This window comes from Camarhynchus parvulus, chromosome 1A (assembly GCF_901933205.1).
Source record: "Camarhynchus parvulus chromosome 1A, STF_HiC, whole genome shotgun sequence".
NCBI lineage: Eukaryota > Metazoa > Chordata > Aves > Passeriformes > Thraupidae > Camarhynchus > Camarhynchus parvulus.
Genome location: NC_044586.1, coordinates 6,007,880 through 6,025,869, shown reverse-complemented (window position 1 = coordinate 6,025,869; position 17,990 = coordinate 6,007,880). Strand labels below are relative to the sequence as shown.

Sequence of the window (17,990 nt, the reverse complement as noted above, 5' to 3'; positions counted from 1 at the left end):
AACAAAGTCTTAAGGCAAAAAGAACCCTGGCTTATTGCTGAGTGTGAAAAATGTGTATTTTATGATTGGCTTTTCACAAATATTAAAATGAATACTTTATGTGTTGTGTTAGAAAGTTGTGCTGTATTAATTTTCTTAAGTAGTGTGTTAAATATAGTTTTAGGTTATAACATAATGTTAAAATAGAAACTATGCTATGTAAGATACTTTTTTTAAAAGAGAGGAATGAGGTACTCGCACCAAGGTAGCAGCCACAGGACACCTAAATCTTTCAGAGAAAAAGAATTTCTTGCTCCCTTATCAGAAGAAATGAACTTCATCCTGTCTCACTCAGCCCTGAAGACACCGTTAGGATTAATAGGAAGAAGTTGACACTGACCAGACAGAATCCTGTGTTTGAATGGAATTTATGCATCATGTATGAGGTGTATGAATATGCAACAGGCTATATTGCTTTTAAGGGTTAATCCTCTGTTAATGTGTGTCCTTTTTTGGGCTTATTTTGCCCAGAAGGAGGTACCTACACCATCTGTAACTCTTTGTTTTTATTGTCTCGTATTGTCCTAAATCCTAATTGTCCAAATTTTTATTACTCTAATTATATCACTGATTTTATAACAATTTTATTGCTATTAAACTTTGAAAATTTTAAAAACAAGTGATTGGCATTTTTCACACTGAGCAAATTGGTTTTTTCTCCGGCGCACTTAATAAACTAGGAAATCGTTTGGAAATAATAAATTAGGAAATCGTTTGGTGCATAAATGGCAACACTTAGGTACTACTGGGAGTACATGAGGAGGACAAGGGGGCTAAAAGGCACCGGGATGACCTAAAGCACACATTCAGTTCAGCCAGAATTTGTGCCAGTAACTTCTTGTGGCTGCTTCTGCATACCAGGTCACTTTCAAAGGAAAAGGGGCGTTTTGCGTGGCGTGTTTTGCTGTGTGGATAAAGGTTAATTTTATTTCGCCCCTAGAGAATCGCGGCCCCCACAAACACAGGCCCAGTACTCCGCCATGGGCCCTCCGGCCACCCCAGAACTACAACTCCCAGACGCGCCGGCGAGGAACCGCTGCCGCCCGTGTCGCGAGCGCTGATTGGTGCAGGCCGCCGACCCCGCATGAAAGCCCGTCTGTGATTGGAGGAGACCTCGGGGGCGGGGCGTCGCGCCGTTTAAGTCGCGGCGGGGCCAGTGCAGCCGTTGCTCGGCCGTTGGGGCTGTGAGGAGGCAGAGCCGGGACCCCTATCCGGGGACCTCTATCCCGGGGCTTTTCCAGCGGGGCTCCCGCCGGGCACCCCCCTTTCACCAGCCTACTACCGGGGTGCCCGAAGCCCCTCTTCCCCCACCCATGGACAGCCCGGCTCTCCGCAGGGCCGTGATGAGCGCAGCGGAGCGCGCTGCGGGGAGCCCGCGCTGCCCAAGGTAGTGAGTGTGGGGCGGCGGCCGCTGCTGCCGGGACACCCGGAGCGTTTTCCTCCCTGCCTGGCAGCCTGGCTCCCGGAGCCCTTTCCTTACTCCCTCATAGACTGGCTCCCGGAGCCCTTTCCTTACTTTCTGGTAGATTGGTTTGCCCTAGGGCACCTTCGGGTCTGCTCCTGTGCCTGCTGTGCTTCCTTGTTCTTCCGTCTTTCAGTTTCTGCTGCTCTTCAGCAGTAAAACGTTCGCCTTGTGTCTGGGTTACCTCTTTCTCTGAGAATATTGTTTAAGGAGTTTCTGGTCCTACAGCAAGTTCCTGCACGCAATACTTACACTTCGGCGTATTTAATGCTTTTCTACAGTGCTCAGAGTTTTCACGGATGTGCACTGGGGTTCTGATCCAAGCAGCTTTGGTGAGTGGCCCCATAAAGGTCACCAATGCCAAATCACTTTTTCATCAAAACTCCTAATTCTCCCTGACCAGATTCTGACTAAGTAGCTCTTTAGTCAAGAACCTTCTTAGCTTCTGTTATTCATAGTATCCTTTAGAAAAAAAATAGTTTGTAGTATCAGTATAAATAATGAAAAGAGCACTCTCTAAGGGTTTTTTTTTTCTAACTCTGCAGCTCTGTTTGCAAATTTGCTGCTTGTTTGAACAGATTAAATGTTTGAATGCACTAAATATTGTTTTGAGGAAAACTATGTAATTATATATATCCTTGATTTGATTTATATAACGTTGACTTGCTTTCCATGTAGCACTTCAACATAAGATTCAAGAACTTGGCAGCTTCTATTTCAGTGTTGAGGGTGGGCAAGCTGTGTGGATAAGAACATCAACTACACCAGAAAGGAAAGCACATAGATTCCTAGACCTTAAATTATAATGGCTGGTGCATTGGCTAGCCTGAATTATCATCTTCATTCAGTGAGCTAGCTTTAGAAAGTGTTTTTATGTTTGGGTGTTCAATAGGGACTGGCATGGATTGTTTTCCTGTTTATTTCACAGTGGCTGCTGCTTCTAATTGAACAGCAATGGACTTCTTATCCCCTGAGTTTTTTCCTTCTATTCTTTTTCTTCTCTTTTCATAGTTATGCTCTGCAGATAATGTACAAGGCTTTGCTTCCATAACATCTTTTTTTTTATCTTTTCCATGAGTTGGGCCCTCCTCCATAGTACAATACACCAGCAAACTGCTCTTTATCAAAGTTCTTGTTTCTCCTAAATGCCATGATCTCCTGTTAATACCCAGAGAACAGTCAAGCTAATCTGTGTAAAAACTTAAAATCTTTTTAGCTGCTTTAGAAAGCGTTTTAATTTTCCGGACTGAGGTTTGCATGTCATCAGAGACTTGTTTCTGCAGGGTGCCCACCCCCCGTGCCTCCTCCAGATCTGCTGAGTCCCGGTGTCCGAGTCAGGAGGATTTCCCTCCCCTGCCATCCATCGGGGAGCGCTTGGCCCATCTGAACCCCTCCCACGAGCTCCTGGACTATTACCGCAAGAAGATCGCTGACTTCGATGAGGAACACGAGGAATTGGTGAAAAGGCTGGAGAAATACAAACAAACCTATGATGAACAGGTTAGGAAATGAGTTTTGGAACAATTATGGACTACATGCACAAGCTTAGTATTTTTATTCAGTTGAAAACTCAGCACAGAAGTCCTGGGATTTATCAGCAACATGGATTTTGGTGGTTGGTTTTAAGATCTAGCTGTCTGTCCTTTGTCAAATCAAACAGAAAAATGCCTGTAGGATGTTCTTCCAAAGTCATTATGGCTTGGTTATATCTTCACACTGGGAATTTGGCTTTTAATATTAAGGCCTGACTTTAGATGCTCATTTCTGATGTTGTCCAGCTTCTTTCCCTTGCTTCTTATATTGAAGGAATGCTCTTTTGTCCAAATTTAATAGGCTTTGACTTATGGCTATAATTTGTATCTACTGCAGTGGAATTCATAAGCTTGGCCATAAGCTGTTAAGTAGAAATCTAAAAATTTGCCTTTTAAGAGGAAGAAATCTTAAAGAATATCTGCAAGATATGCAGTGCCCTGATACAGGCTATAGCATGTGTCTGTATAGCAGTCATCTTTGTAGTTGTGGATGGTTCTTTGGGAATAAAGCAGTCACTTCTGAGGTGATTGAGGTGCCTCCTCAAGCACTGGCCATGCTTGAAGCAGCCTGGAAGTCCTTGGGGAAGGATGTACTGTACATTTTACTGTCGTGGGAAAAAGAGGGGCAGGTTGCAAAATAGTGCTTTTTTTCATACAGAAATGGTTGGCAGCTTCCTATACCAGGTGGAAAAACCAAAACATAATAACTAGCTGGATTTCTCACTGCTAAACCATACAGATATTTTAGTGTTTGTTCTTCAGTGATTTATTTCAAAAGTAAATGCTGTTAGAGGCTTTGCTAGGTTTTTGTTGATGTCAGACTCCCCATACCTGCTCTGACCACCAGTGTGGAAATGCAACCACTGGAAACTGGAGACCCAAGCTGAGGCCTTATTTCACTGTTGTGTAGTGACAGTGATTCTCAGGGCTCTGAACTCCAGCTGAACCATTTTAAAAGAATTTTTTTCCAATTTTTCCAACACTGCCCTCATCTGGTCAAATATTATAAGAGAATAAAATAATTCCTGAGCTGGCTGTTCTATCCCAGTTCCAGACTCAGAGCACAAGCAGTTTGGAGTTTGTTAGTGTTGTCCAGTGCACTGTTCCATTTCAAGTCCCGTATTGTCTGCACTCAGCACCAGCTGCAGTGGGAAGTCCGGCACTTGGAGGAGGAGATTGGAGAGCTGCAGAAGGCTTTGAGTGACATGCAGGTGTACCTGTTCCAGGAGAAGGAGCAGGTCCTTCGCCTCTACTCGGAGAATGACCGTCTCAAACTCAGGTGGGCTGGCACCATGGTGTACTCTGATAAATCCCTTAGCCAGGATTTTTCTCCTGAGAAGCCTCAGAAAAGAAATGTAAACAATAATTATCTGATTGCTTGGAATGTGGTTTATTGCTTTGTTTAGTCTTCTAGTCTGACAAAGTTCCTCACAGAGGAGCACCCTTTATCGCTGGTTGGGGGTCTGTGTACAAGTTATGGACAGGACTGCTGGGAAAGTGCTTTGAGCTGTTTTATTTTCCAGCATCAGTCTCATTACATGGTTATGACAATGGGAAGATGCCAGCAGCTCACATCTCAGGCAGCAGACCAAGAACTCAATGTTACAACTGACTTTATAGGTTGTTTGACTAATCACAAAAAGCAAGAGCATATTGACAGTAGGTAGTTCTATCCAACCACTATAAGCACAAGTACCTTTAGTTAAAACAATGCTTGCTTATTTCAAATACAATATTTGTTTGTGAGCCTTAAAACACAATGCACAAAGCTCTATTATTAAGCTTCAAACTTCCTAATATCTTGTTAGATAAACATTTCTGTAGCTTAGGGAGTTATTCTAAACAAGCATTAATACACAGACCATTGTTCTATTTGTCCTTACTTTTCTACATTTTACATAATTTTTCTGCTGACCTATCTCATGGCTACTGCTTAGCTCTAATCACAGTTCTGCTGTCTCTGAGGCCTGCCTTTTGCAGCTTTCCCAAAACCCTCTGATTTTATGCTTTCCCACATGGTCTGGAGGTTGCTTACCAACAGGTGCATCTTTGATTGGTTCCATGTGAATTGTTTTTAATTAATGACCAATCCCAGTCCAGCTGTGTCACTCTCTGGTCAGTCACAGGTTTTTATTATTCATTCTTGTCAAGCCTTCTGATGTATCTTTTCTCTTTCTTTAGTATAGTTTTAGTATATGAGGATGGTGAGCCCCTGGAACAGGCTGCCAAGAGAAGCTGTGGATGCCCCATCCCTGGCAGTGTTCAAGGCCAGGTTAGATGGGTCTCTGAGAAACCTGGTTTAGTGGAAGGTTCCCAGCCTGTGGCAAGGGGCTTGAAACTAGATGATCTCTAAGGTCCCTTCCAACCCAAACCATTCTCTGAAATCAGAGTAGGATTAATGAGAAATAAACCCAGATCTTAAAATACCTTTCCCCCACACTTCACTTCTCCCAGCTCAGCTTCACTCATGAATTTCCTATGTCCTCCTCCTCCTGAGGAGCACAGAGAGGAAGGGAATGGGGATTGTGGTCAATTCATTGCATATTGTCTCTGCTACTTCTTCCTCCTCACTCTCTTTCTGTGCTCCAGCCTGAATTTTTCCATGCAAGATTTAAGAACTTAAGTCAAAATATGTGTTGGTGTGCTTTGACACTTCTCAGGAGTGTGATAAAAAGTCTGATACAGCCCTTAATGTAGTTTGCTTTAAAAACAATGGACACTTACAATCTGAGAGAATTTTAGGTGGTTCATAACTCTTAATGCAAATTCTTTTCACCATGTGCTATTGTATCAGCCTGCATAGTATTATCATACTTGAAAAGAGAAATGCTCTCCAATCTCAGCAAAATTAGTGGTGTTCTTGTATTGGCAACATCAGGAATGTCTCTGGGAGCTTGTTTTTAAAGCAGTACTCTCAGGAACTGCAACAGGTTGGAAAACTTTCAAGCATCAACAGGCAAAGTAAAAGGACAGTGTGTCACAATGTCATGATGTATTTTTTAAAAAATCTGCTTCTATTTGTATATTTCTATTGTATCTTTTTCTATCTTCACTTCCTTTGTATTCCAGGGAATTGGAGGACAGGAAAAAAATCCAACAACTCCTGGCTATACTGGGAGCAGATGAAGGAGAAATTACATATTTCCATAAGGAGCCTCCACATAAGGCAAGTTCCATTTTTCTGTAGATCTCCTCTTTGAATTTTAGCATGAGTATTTGTATCCCAGAGTCTGACCACAAACCAGATCTGTCCCTCAAGTCAAAGGTTGCTAAATGAGCCCAAAGCAAGAGGGGTCTGTAGCAACATCAGGGTTTAGTATAAATGCTGTAGTATAGGGGTAAGTAAGAGCAAGCACACTGAAAGTAGATCCTCTTAGCATCAGACTCCTCCTTGCCTTCAAAACATACCTCCAGCTCAGCCTCTGAAATGTCAGATAGGAGTCTAAAGTCATCTGGCAAATGGTTGTCAAGAACATGGCAAGAACACCACAAAAAGGAGGAGAAAAAAAAGTGCAGAAAATGGCCAGGCACAGTGTTTGAAGCTCACCTATCTCAGAATGCCTGTCTCTTAGAGCTTCAGTAAAGAATATGTCAAGGTTGCTGCAGCACTTTCCTGGGCTGAAGATTGCTGAAGAACCATCCCCTCTAGACAACATTGTGTTGCATATTTCAGAAGTGATGTTGAATTGTTTAAATGGCAGCACATGTGATGTGCCATGTAGCTGAACCTAATCAGGAAAGTCATGAGTGAATTGGATGTACAGAGACTATGATGGGAATATAGGATTTCTTTTGGAATAAGGTGCAGAAAAAGGCTGAAATATGCTGCATTGTTCATGGTTGCTCTGCACTGCTCAAGCTCTTCAAAAATCTTGCAAAAGCTTTAAAATGCCTGGTTTAGGGTAGCTCTAAAATTAAGCCTATTATGTAATATCAACCTAAATTTAAGCATTGGGGTTATAACCTGCTCTTTCATGGCCTCCTTTTTTTTAGGTGGGTTTCAGTTCAACACTTGAGTTTCAGTCTTTTTATCACTTAGCTTCTATCTCAGGCTTGTTCAGTATCTCGAATTGATGTGCTGATAAATGAAGCTTCATGTTTCTCTGTCTTGCTGAGACAAGAAGGAGTATAAAAGGAGGAAATAACATCATCTTCACCTTCCTCTTCTCTCTGTTTCCAAAATGCTCTTTTTCCTGCTGGGGGTGCTGATTTTCATGCTAATGAAGCCATCAAAGGCAGAATTACTTCCCATTTGTTCTGGTGAAAAATGTAGAGGCAGTAATGGCAAAACTCAGCCATGATAAAGGAAACTTTTCAACATGGGCATTACATTTGTGAAATGTAATGTTTTCTTTTTCTTGTGGTGGAAGTCAGGTAATGCTGTTCTTTTGGATATCTCATTTTAACTTTGTAAGGTTTGTTCTTGGCCATTGCACCTTTGGGGAAATAGATACTCAGTGCATTTGTCTTGTTTCTGTAGGTTACTGTTCTGCAAAGGCCACCAGAGACCCAAGAACATGATGATGTTTCTAGCACAGGTACCACACCAAGCTGAGTAACAGCAGCTCAGCACCTTGCTTTTTTTTGTGTGTCTGTTTTCTGTATGCCAAAATAATGGCATACAGGGATGTATGTGAATGCTTTGGTAAATCTCCATTAAGTTCCCTAAATGTGTCTGTACATATCCATGCAGTACTCCTGGCTTCCCTTCATCATCCTTTAAATCAGCCTTAGCTGTCATGTCCCTGATGGGCTCAGCTAAGGAGGAGGCTGTGTGACCCTCATGTGGCGCTGGAACTGTGCAGGCACCTTTGCCACAGTCACTCCAGGCTGTCAGGTCCTGCTTGCCTTTCCTGCAGACAGTAGTGTGGCTCCCCAAATGCCTACATACTAACTTTCTCTTTTGAAATAATTGTTTCATTGAATTGACTGAAATTAGCCAACAAGCTCAGAACTCATTCAAGCCTTGATGTTTGTGCAGCTGTGACATCTGCCTATTCATCACTTTTTTCAAGAAGATATGTTAGGTTTTCTTTCTATATATGCCAACAAAATTAGGAGGGTGCCTAAATACTGCAGTATGATAGAGGGGATAAAGTATGTGATCCCCTGAAGTTCTAGAACTTTTCTTTCAGCTAACCCTCCTACAAGTCCTTGTGACTGTAGCAGTGAAAATCTTTCTGCAGTTCCTATAAGCCCACTACAACACAAATGTGTAATTCTTGGAAAAGTACTGCAAGTACATTGGAAAACCCTTTCCTACTTCAGTTAAATTTCTTCAATAGGGACGGAGAAGAGCGCTTCAAAAGCAGCAGCAAAAGTAGAGAAATTAAGAAGCTCTGAGAGAGATCAAAAAGATAATGACACACTTCTACTACAGGTAAAAACATTTGCTAACTGATGGACATAATTGCTGGCTTACAGAAAATTATGATAAAAAATATTCTGTCTGCTTAAGATAAGATGTAGATGCACCAGTTGTATAAATCCCTGCATCTTACTATGGATTCACATGTTGTCACAGTTTACTTAACTGTTTCTTTGCTGTGAATGTAAATTTATGAACTGATTCTGGAAGCCTTATGTAAGCAGATGTTCCAGTAATGTCAACTGAAATATATTGTCCTTAAGTACAGAATATGTAATTGATGTTATCTCCCATAATTTGATAGCAGATATGAATTTACATTAAACCCACTGAAGATGTGCAGGGTTGGGTGTTTTGTGGAAGCTTGACAAAAGCAATGTGTTTGAGAGACAGCAGCCCCACAAAGTGCACTGATACAATGAACTGTTCCCTTTTCTAGACTTCCATAAAAGTTTAAGTATAGGTAGCATGACACAATGAAAGATAAAATGTGCAGAATCATGGATTGGGGAAGATGCCAGAAGCTGTATGCAAAGTATGAGGAAGGATGAATCAAACAAATAATGGATGAACTTGTACAACAGATATTGATGGTGGCTGATTTTTTTTATTATTATTAATATTATTCAAGCAAAGGTACAGAGGTCTCTGCATATTCCACAGGATTTGTTAGATGTGTACAATTTAAATCTTAACAATATAAGAATATTAACAATTGAATGCTGCTCCTTATAGTATGCCTCTCTTGCCTACAGCATGACTTTTTAAAATGCTTTAGTTGTTTGAAATACTTAGCGTTAAAACAAAAGATTGAGAAATCAGAATTGCCAAAGGTGTTATCAGGTACAGTTTTTGCTCTAAATCCTGGAATTTAACAGGAGCAGAGCTGGTGTGAGGTCTTGCTCTGTAATGTCTTTGTTTGCTTGTGCAGGTGAAGGCCCTGCAGGCTCAGATAGAAGAACAGACACGATTGACCAAGGAACAGGTCGAGTCACTGCTCGAGGACAGGCGGATTCAGATGGAGGAAGCTGAGGTCCGGCACCAGAAGGACCAGGACAAGATCAAAGCTATAACAGAAAAGTGAGTGTGAGAGCATGACCATGATGTAGTCATGAGATGAGAGGAAGCAATAGCGATGTTATGACTTTCAGTGTGTTGCTTTCTGCAGCAGGCAGAAAAGCAAATTATGCAGCCATCTGGTAGTGTGTGTGGAAGATGAGTGGAATAATCTGCTTATTAAAAATCCTCTCTCACATTGGAAGAAAAGCACTTCTTTCATTAGATGAGAAGAGTTAAGCTCACATTTAGACCACGTGTCTTCTCCTGTGCTGCTTCCAGCTTGCAGTGATGACTGATGAAATTAAGGTAGGCACTAGGAAAGAAGTTAACTCCACTGGGATCCCTTTTTGCAGGCTCCATAAGACCCAAAATCTCTTATATGAGAGTACCCGGGACTTTCTCCAGCTCAAGTTTGATGCCAGAGCCAATGAGAAAGCATGGATGGCAGAGAAGGACAGTCTGTTGAGGAAACTTAGCAAAGATCTGGATCAACTTGCTTTCAGCACAGAGTCAGGACAAAAGAAGCAGACAGAGCTGAAGAAGATGCTTCAAGGAAGTGATGGAGCTTCAAAATCCCACAGCAAAGAAATAAAGGTAGTTTTTTTTGTCTTTGGTAGAGCACTCTTTAACAGTTTTTGACTAGAAAATTGCAAGCACCTTGGCTTTGGCATAATACAGTCACTAGAAGCAGTTTCGAAGTTGTACTGGATTGCCTTAAGTTACATTGTTGTTAGCAGTAATCTAAATAAAAAACTCCTTCTGCTTCAAAATCAGCATCACCTTCAAATTTCAGATAAAATGTATAGTTAGATTTATGGCAGCATATCACTGTCAGTTTCTTTTGTGCTCAGAAAAAATCCTAAATTCTGTAAGCTGTGTGATAAGTGGGGCCAAGAGTTTTTAACCTGCTGACTGCATGTGGCTCTCTGTTCCTGTAAGTGCTCTGAGCTAATGGTCTTAGAATGCAATGTCTGGTTCTTCCTTGATGCTCTCAGGAGAGAATGAGCCCTCTGAATTGATGTCTTCCAGGTCTTCTCTAGCAGTCTGAATTTTTCTTCCTCTTCCACTACACTTCCAGTGGGAAGCTGGGAGATCAGAATAAGGAACTGGAAAGTAAACAGGCAATAGGGAATTGTTTCCATCTAGCCCTGGATGCAGATGTCTCTGAAATGCAGTACTGGGCAAGCAGCTGCAAAAGGGGAGTTACAACATTAATTGAATGTTATTTTTAATGATGAGCAGTCATACAAAACTGGTAACTTAATCAAAGGTGTTGGTAATGGGACTGATGTTAGAATATTGTCCTCACATACTTATGAGCTCTAGTTCCAGTTAATTTTTATTTTTCCTGTCATATTGGCAGTGATATCACACTTGCTTGTCCAGGGCAGGGGAAGTTTTGTGAGCACAGTCTTGAATTAATTCTGTTTTTCCTATGTCCCAGTTACTGCAAGACAAGCTGGTGCAGGAGAAACACCTGTCACACATGTACAGAGAGCAGTGTGTCTCCCTGGAAGGGGAGGTGGCTAGGATCCGTGAGGAGAGAGATGCTGGCAAAGAACTCTTTCAGGTAATTAGTCTGTAATCATCTGCTGGCTGGGGGATGATCTTCCAGCATTTATTTTGTATGGCCTATTGAGTTTTCATCTCCACAGGAACGCTCAGAGAAGATGGGGAAGCGCCTGAAACTGATGACTCAGCGATGTGAAGCCTTGGAAAAACGTCGGAATCTGGAAGTAGAGGGCTTCAAGAATGACATCAAACAGCTTCAGCAGAAACTGAAAGATGTAGAGAAGAAGATTTATAAGGTAACAGCTAAGCCTTTCTGAGGCAGACTGTTGTGGGCTTATCCTATAGAGATATCTTCTCAATATTTAATGTAGTATTCTCCTAGGGTTAAGAAAATAATTCATTTTCTAAATGTGCCTTTAAATATCAGTATCTGACAAAACTTGCCTCCTCTGTATCTTACAAAGCAAAAAAGATTTGTCTTTATCAATTAAGCATCAAGTTTACCAAGAACTGTCCTTGCTATACACTGTGTATTTTTGTTTCCACTCTCAAATTTCTTGTGATACCTGCAGCTCACTTAGCTATCTCAAAATTGCAAGGCAGTGCAATGATTTGATTCAGAAGTTTATCCTGCAAAGAAAATGAGTGTTTATTTTCTTTGTGAGAGCCATAGTGTTTGGTTCTGTTCCATTAAGAGGTTGATCATTGTCTTAAGTATTGTGAATACTGTTTATTACTTTAGTATGTAATTTGTGATTTTGCAAAAATCACTGTAGAAGCAGTGGCTGGAAGCTGTGTTCTCTGTAGTAGCTTCCAGGTGTGTAGATGAACATCAGAACAGCTTAAAGGGAAAGGCACAGCCTTGATGCTGCTTGGAGTTAAGGATTAGACATTTATCTATAATGTGCTTGAGAGGATGATCTTGGCATAGCTTAGACTCTCCTGCAGGAGTCTGGCAGTGCTACTGATTCATTCTTTTCCTGTACTTTTGATGCACAGTTCAGTTTATGTAGACTAATGCATTTATTTTGATTAAAGGCTTCAATTTGTTTGAGATTTTTTGGTTTTGGGTTTTTTTTAGTGGCCTGTGAGTTTTCCAACTGTATTCTTTAAGGACTATCAGCAGTATATGAACAAGGGGAAAAGTGTGTATGATGCCTTTACTGGAGACTTGTATGTTCTATATCTGTGGGTGTGCTCTTCATTGTATTCTCAATTTCTTAACACTGTTAACCACAAGAGGGCAGGGGAACAAAACACTTGCAAAAAGTCTCCAGAGTGATCATTCAATCCGTCTCATTGCTTGAGGTCAAGATGACTAAAGATGACTAAATTTCCTGATTTGCATATTAACATTTTTGACTGAGAACTACATGATGACACAATAAGAAACCATAGTGGGTCAAGAGAGTAGAAGGATTTTAGAGCAGCTTCCCATGCTGTGCCCTTGAAAGTGGCAGGGCTGGCATGCTCTAGCCACTTGCAGGGTGACAGGAAATGTCAGCCCTGGCCAGCTTGCCATCAGGAATTCTGATTATCCAGCAGCCTTTGCTCAGCCCACTACAGGCACTGCCTGAGTCAAGGCTTTGGACTTGAACTGCTCTTGAATCCTGTGCAGTTCAGAGGGCAGCAGGTCAGCCACAGCAGTTAGAACACCTCTGGTTGAAATAGCAAAAGATAAAATGTCATCTTATCTCCTAAGGTACTTAGAACTAGATATGAGTTCCTTGATAAATACTTTAATTTGCCCCTCTTTGTGTGTCTCTAAATAATCCAGGAACTAGAAAGGAGTCAACAGGCTATGAGTCAACATGGTTATATTCTATTAAGATTTCTTCCTTGCTAGTACTATAATACAACAACATAATGTTATGAAAGCTTTGTTCTTTATTTTTGGTTCCAGAGCGCCTTTCTATTGGTGATGTGCTATTAACTTACACATCCCCTTTGCTGGCTACAAAGGGTCCCCTTTAGAGTTCTCTCCCTCATATACTTACCATAATGCTCCATAAATTGTGTTCTGTACAGCTTTGTTTTTCTTAATTTGTTTTTCTTTTTGTTTTTAGGTGGCTTTGAATTTGGCACCAGACGACCAGGATCTTGCAATTCTACGTGAGATCCGCCAAGGAAACAAACTAACACGTAAAATACAAGGAGAACTAAAAGACTTAAAAACAAAAATCTACATCTTAGAGGATGAACTACGGCACTGCTGAAGCTGAATTATTAGCTGGCATCCCAATTTTAGGAATAGGACATTGCTAGACTGGAATAGTCATACGAAAGAACAGCTCCTGCTTGTTTGTTTCCTGGCATCCATCAACAGAAATTTGAGGAAATCTGCTCTTGAGCCATTCCTAATGTACCAGATAATATTGCTGTTTGAGCTGAGAGATGACACCTGATAAAACTGACTTTAAAAGTACATGATGACTGATACATCAGGAGTGTGTGTGTGTGACTATATCTTCATATCTGTGGTAGGGATCAGTGTATACTGTCCTTTGCCTTTATTTGGAGCATATTATAAATCACATACATGGTTATAATGAAATTAATAATCCTAGCAGGATCTAGGTGAAGATCTGAATTTTGACTGACATTTTTCTATGTGAGAAGCAGCTTTTAAAATAGTTCCAGCTTTTAAAATAGTTCCATGATTCCTGTTTTGGTGCTTAACACCTCAGGATGTAACTGTAAATTCTCATATAGAAAGTCTGTACTGAAATGTCTTACATTTGACTCCTGGACAGGATGACTATTTTAAAATGGCTCTTGTTTGCTTGGTTTTAACCTAATTGGAATAAACCTAACTGATTTAATATGGTGGGAAAAGATAACCCATTATAGAACTCTTCTGCAAGGATGAGCAACATTTACACAAGTTCTGAATGCTTGGTGGGGAGGGAGGTACTACACACCTGAAATTAGTCTTCTCTTCCCCTTCCTCACAGTTTTAACATGCAAAGGAAACCCATAATAAAGGGGACTTGGTATCTTCCTTAATCACTATATTATCTTTGTAGCTCTAAACAGGTCATGGTTATGTGCAGAGAAATTATGACCAGCTTTTGCTACAGCAGTTGTTGCTACTGAACTGTAACACATTGGGGTTGCTAGATGAGACCTGTAACTGTAGCTTCATACCAGACATCACAATTCTAGAAAACAGATGAAATCGTGACAAGGGTTTCAACATTATAACTGCAGGTATTCATGCTTTTACTGTAGCATCCATAAATCTTGTCCACCTTGCAGCCTGAGAGCAGATCTGTAGTGGAGAAGGGATTTCAATGCCTCTGTTTCCTGCTTGACCTTTTTTTACCTTGTTTCTGAAGTATACACCATATAAGCTACCAGCACTTCCTTCCCCTTTGAGCAGAGCTTAGTGTGTGAAAGCAGGCAATTTCTTTTAGGTGGAAGTGGCCATGCAGATCCTTGTGTAGTGTTTCATAGGTAGATATGGAAAAAATTGATGTGAAGGTTTGGAGAAGGAAGAATTGTTTTTATAGCATCAGCTAAAGCAATGCAGGAGGGGAAATACCCTTAAGACACCCATACCCACATCAGTTGTCTTAACCCTTTTGTGACAAGCTTGCTGTCCCTTATGGTCCTGTAGTGTGGCTTTTATTCTGTATGTGTTCTTGAGGGCAATTGATCAGACTTCAGTGTCCTGACAGTCCCTGGATGCTCAACTACACTGCAGCTTGCAAGGGCTGTTTTAAAGGATGTTGCACTGATCAGCTGAGCTGAAAATGCTGAACTGTTCAGAAACTGGTTCATGAACAACTCAGGTGCTGATGTGATGTGGACAGTTAAGGAAGGGTATTTAAAGCTATCCATCCTTTAGTCTCACTCTCTCCTAGCTGGCTGGTGTTTTCATTGAGAAATCAAGCTAATTAAAGTGAGTTTGCATGTGAAATAACATCCTACTGGTTTGAAGATATCCATCCTATCACAGAGCCTAAAAGGCTGCTTCTGAAACTTGCTACATAATGAAGCCTTAGCCACTCATTTGACAGGATCCATCTACTTAAATTCAGCTGACGAGAACCTAGCAAAAAGGTCTCTTGAACCTATAGAATCCTGTTTCTTTTCAACTTTTCCAAGCTGAAGAATTGCCTGTGAAATGACATTCTCCTCACTGGAAAGCCGTGAAGTGTGTCTGGGTAAAGACTTCAAGATCTGACATTCAGGTTTGTAAAACTGGGAGGAAGTATTGGGGGAAGAAGGATGTAAATGTTTAATCTCCTGGCTTCCTTACCAATATTCTTTAGATTTCAGAAAGACTGAACAGAATAAAATGACAACATTCCTAATATATCTGCTAGTGTATCAAAATCCAAGTGCAGTTTGAACATGATTCTTAATATGTCACTAGGCTATGAACACTTCCTCTGTGAGGGGGTGGGAGGGAAATTACAGTATTGTTACTCTGTAAATCCATTTTATTTGGAAGCTTGAATATTTTTCCAAGTGCAGGAAGTGCAAAGTATTGTACACACTCTTTCTATGTGACATCACGTGGTCATGTGAAATGTTGCCAAAACAAATGGGGACCTTCATGCCAAGAACTGCTTTAAAGAGCTGAGTGCTTGCTTCCTACCACTGACAGCTACCCTTGAAAATGTCAACAAAGCATTATTGGAATTTTCAAAGGGGTTTCCTGGGAGAAGTTCCACTACCTTAATCACTTTTTTTTTCCCTACAATTTTTGGGTAGAAATCAAAAATTAGTATTTACTCCAAAGATGGATTAGCTTTTTTAATAATTGAAGTTAGCAATGTGTGATTTGTATCATTTCAATACAGCTAATACCAGGTTATGAGTGTAGGAGGACAGAATCTGAAAGATTTGCAAAATGTCTGCTTCTAAGATTAGAGAGACTATACTACAGGATTAAAGGTTAGAACTGGACAAATGTTCTTATTGTGAGCCAAGATACTAAATATCTCTTGCATAACTAGGAGAAAAATGAGCAGGGGAAACCTTATTGTTGTGTATCTTCAATTAATTAAGGAAGGAGTGCCTACTTTTTAGAAGGAATGTTGAAATATTAGTTAAGGCACAGAACCGCAGATGATTCAGAGGAAGAGAAAAGGTTGTGCAAGAGCTCATTTTGTCTTGCATTAAGAAGATGGATTAATATGTGTCTCTTGAAAACAAAAAAAACAACTACCAAAAGCCTCTCTATCCTAGTAGGGCAATGCTGAGTAACAAGAAGTAGCCTGAACCTTAAGTAAATTTAGAAAGGCATACATTTTTAGTAGGGAGATAGTGCTTTTTCCCCTTCCTATAACAAACTAGGTGTGGATGTAACAAATTCTCCATCTCTATCTTCAAATCAAAAAATTACTTCACCTTTATTAACTTGTTTTAATAAGTTACTGGGTTTGACCCATTAGAAATTAATGAAATATAATGATATGAGCTAACAGGATATAATTTAGTGGCTCCTTCTGGCTTCAAACCTGTGATGTGTTTATATGCAGTATTTGTTGGAGTCTTTTAGTTTTCATGCAATTGCTTTAATTATAGGGATATGCTGTGTCAGCTAATTCTGCACAGCAAGGTTATACAAGGTAAAACAAAGCCAAAATAAAAATAATCTCTTGTGAATTTCCTATATCACAATCTGCAGTAATTCCCAAGTGAATTGGTGTTATGACTGTACTCAGGCAGACTAACAGTTCTCATAGGTGTTAAAATAAGTCTAAACAGTAATACAGTATATGCTTGTATGCAGTGGCTATAGTTAAATTGCTTATGTAAATAGGATTATCACTTCAGACACACATTTTACCACTGTGGATGGACTCTCTGGGCAGCCTGATATTCTGGAATTGAAATGTTTCTATGGAGGCCAGGAATTCTTTGATAATCAGTATTTTTGAGCCTAGCTGGGAGCAGCATGCTTGTGTACTTTGTTCTTGTAGATCTGTTCATACTCAGGCAAAGGGATGTTGTTCAGACTTTTAATTAAAGCTCACAAACACATTTAATTTAATGTTTTAGAATGTGTTTTTGCCTGCTAAGTCAAAATCTTAATAAAGGTGTCCTATTTGTCCTCAAAGTGGTATCATAGGTCATGAGTATGTTATGGATAGTTTTCTTTCTAATTTTTCTGCAATATTTTGCTCTTCTATTTTCCAGTTGCTTTAAATTGTAACTCTTTACTCCCTAAAGAGTTTTCCTTAAATGTGCAAGTCTAGCTGTAGAAGTACACACCTTTTTTAGCCTGCAGACTGGGATTATGCACCAAAACATTCTTGGACATGGTGTAGAAAGTGTGAGTGGTGGGAGCTGCAGTGATTTCTTTTGCTTGTTGTCTTTATAAAGTTTTGGACGAAAAGAGCAAATTTTGGATTCTCAAGTTGCATCAAATATTAAGGACCTACTGTCCAAAACAGGCCATCAGAGGTAACCAATATTTAACCCACTAGCAGGAAACATTTCTGCTATGACTGAAGTATTTGAGAGGAGTGTAGTGGACTTCTGGTGTCTCCCATTTAGCACCAAGTGAACTGTTGGAGAAAAGGCATCTTTGAATGTGGGGTAGAGTGACTGCCCTTCCAGCAAGCTCTAGAAATGCAGCTTGAAAAACAGAGCCCTCAATAAGGTTGACTGATCACTTACACTTATTAAATTGCATGTTTTAAGAATTGTGATGCTGTTGGACTGGGGACAGATGTGTAAATACAGATTATTTGGGTTTATTCAGGAAACCCAGAAGGGCTTTTAACACAGAAGTGCTTCAATGTTAAAGCAAGACAATTATTAACTGCATAGGCATGAAGGGATTAACTCTTGAAATGGATCTGATTTTAATAAAAAGCTCAGGATTTACCTTGGTGAGGCATGTCTGGGATGTGCCAAATACTTCTGAATTGATTCAGAGATCAAATTGCTTTTCTTTTGCTCTAAACATTTCTCTCAGTATGGTGTCCCTTCTAAACCATGCAGTACAACAGTTTTTCCTCTTCAGTCCTAGCTTGGGTGGACAGATGTCTACAGGGAA

At 40.3% G+C, this 17,990-nt stretch overlaps 1 protein-coding gene across 1 annotated transcript; it reads left to right on the top strand.

Annotated features, from left to right (window-relative positions):
• The first annotated feature begins 1,186 nt into the window (after positions 1-1,186).
• Positions 1,187-14,303, top strand: CCDC77 (coiled-coil domain containing 77). The gene is made up of 11 exons (XM_030960146.1): positions 1,187-1,426; positions 2,785-3,001; positions 4,170-4,312; positions 6,103-6,199; positions 7,514-7,571; positions 8,319-8,413; positions 9,333-9,481; positions 9,814-10,054; positions 10,905-11,030; positions 11,116-11,268; positions 13,039-14,303. Exons 1-11 carry the CDS (start codon positions 1,353-1,355, stop codon positions 13,186-13,188), a joined length of 1,503 nt encoding a protein of 500 aa, XP_030816006.1. The 5' UTR covers positions 1,187-1,352; the 3' UTR covers positions 13,189-14,303.
• The last annotated feature ends 3,687 nt before the right edge of the window (positions 14,304-17,990 follow it).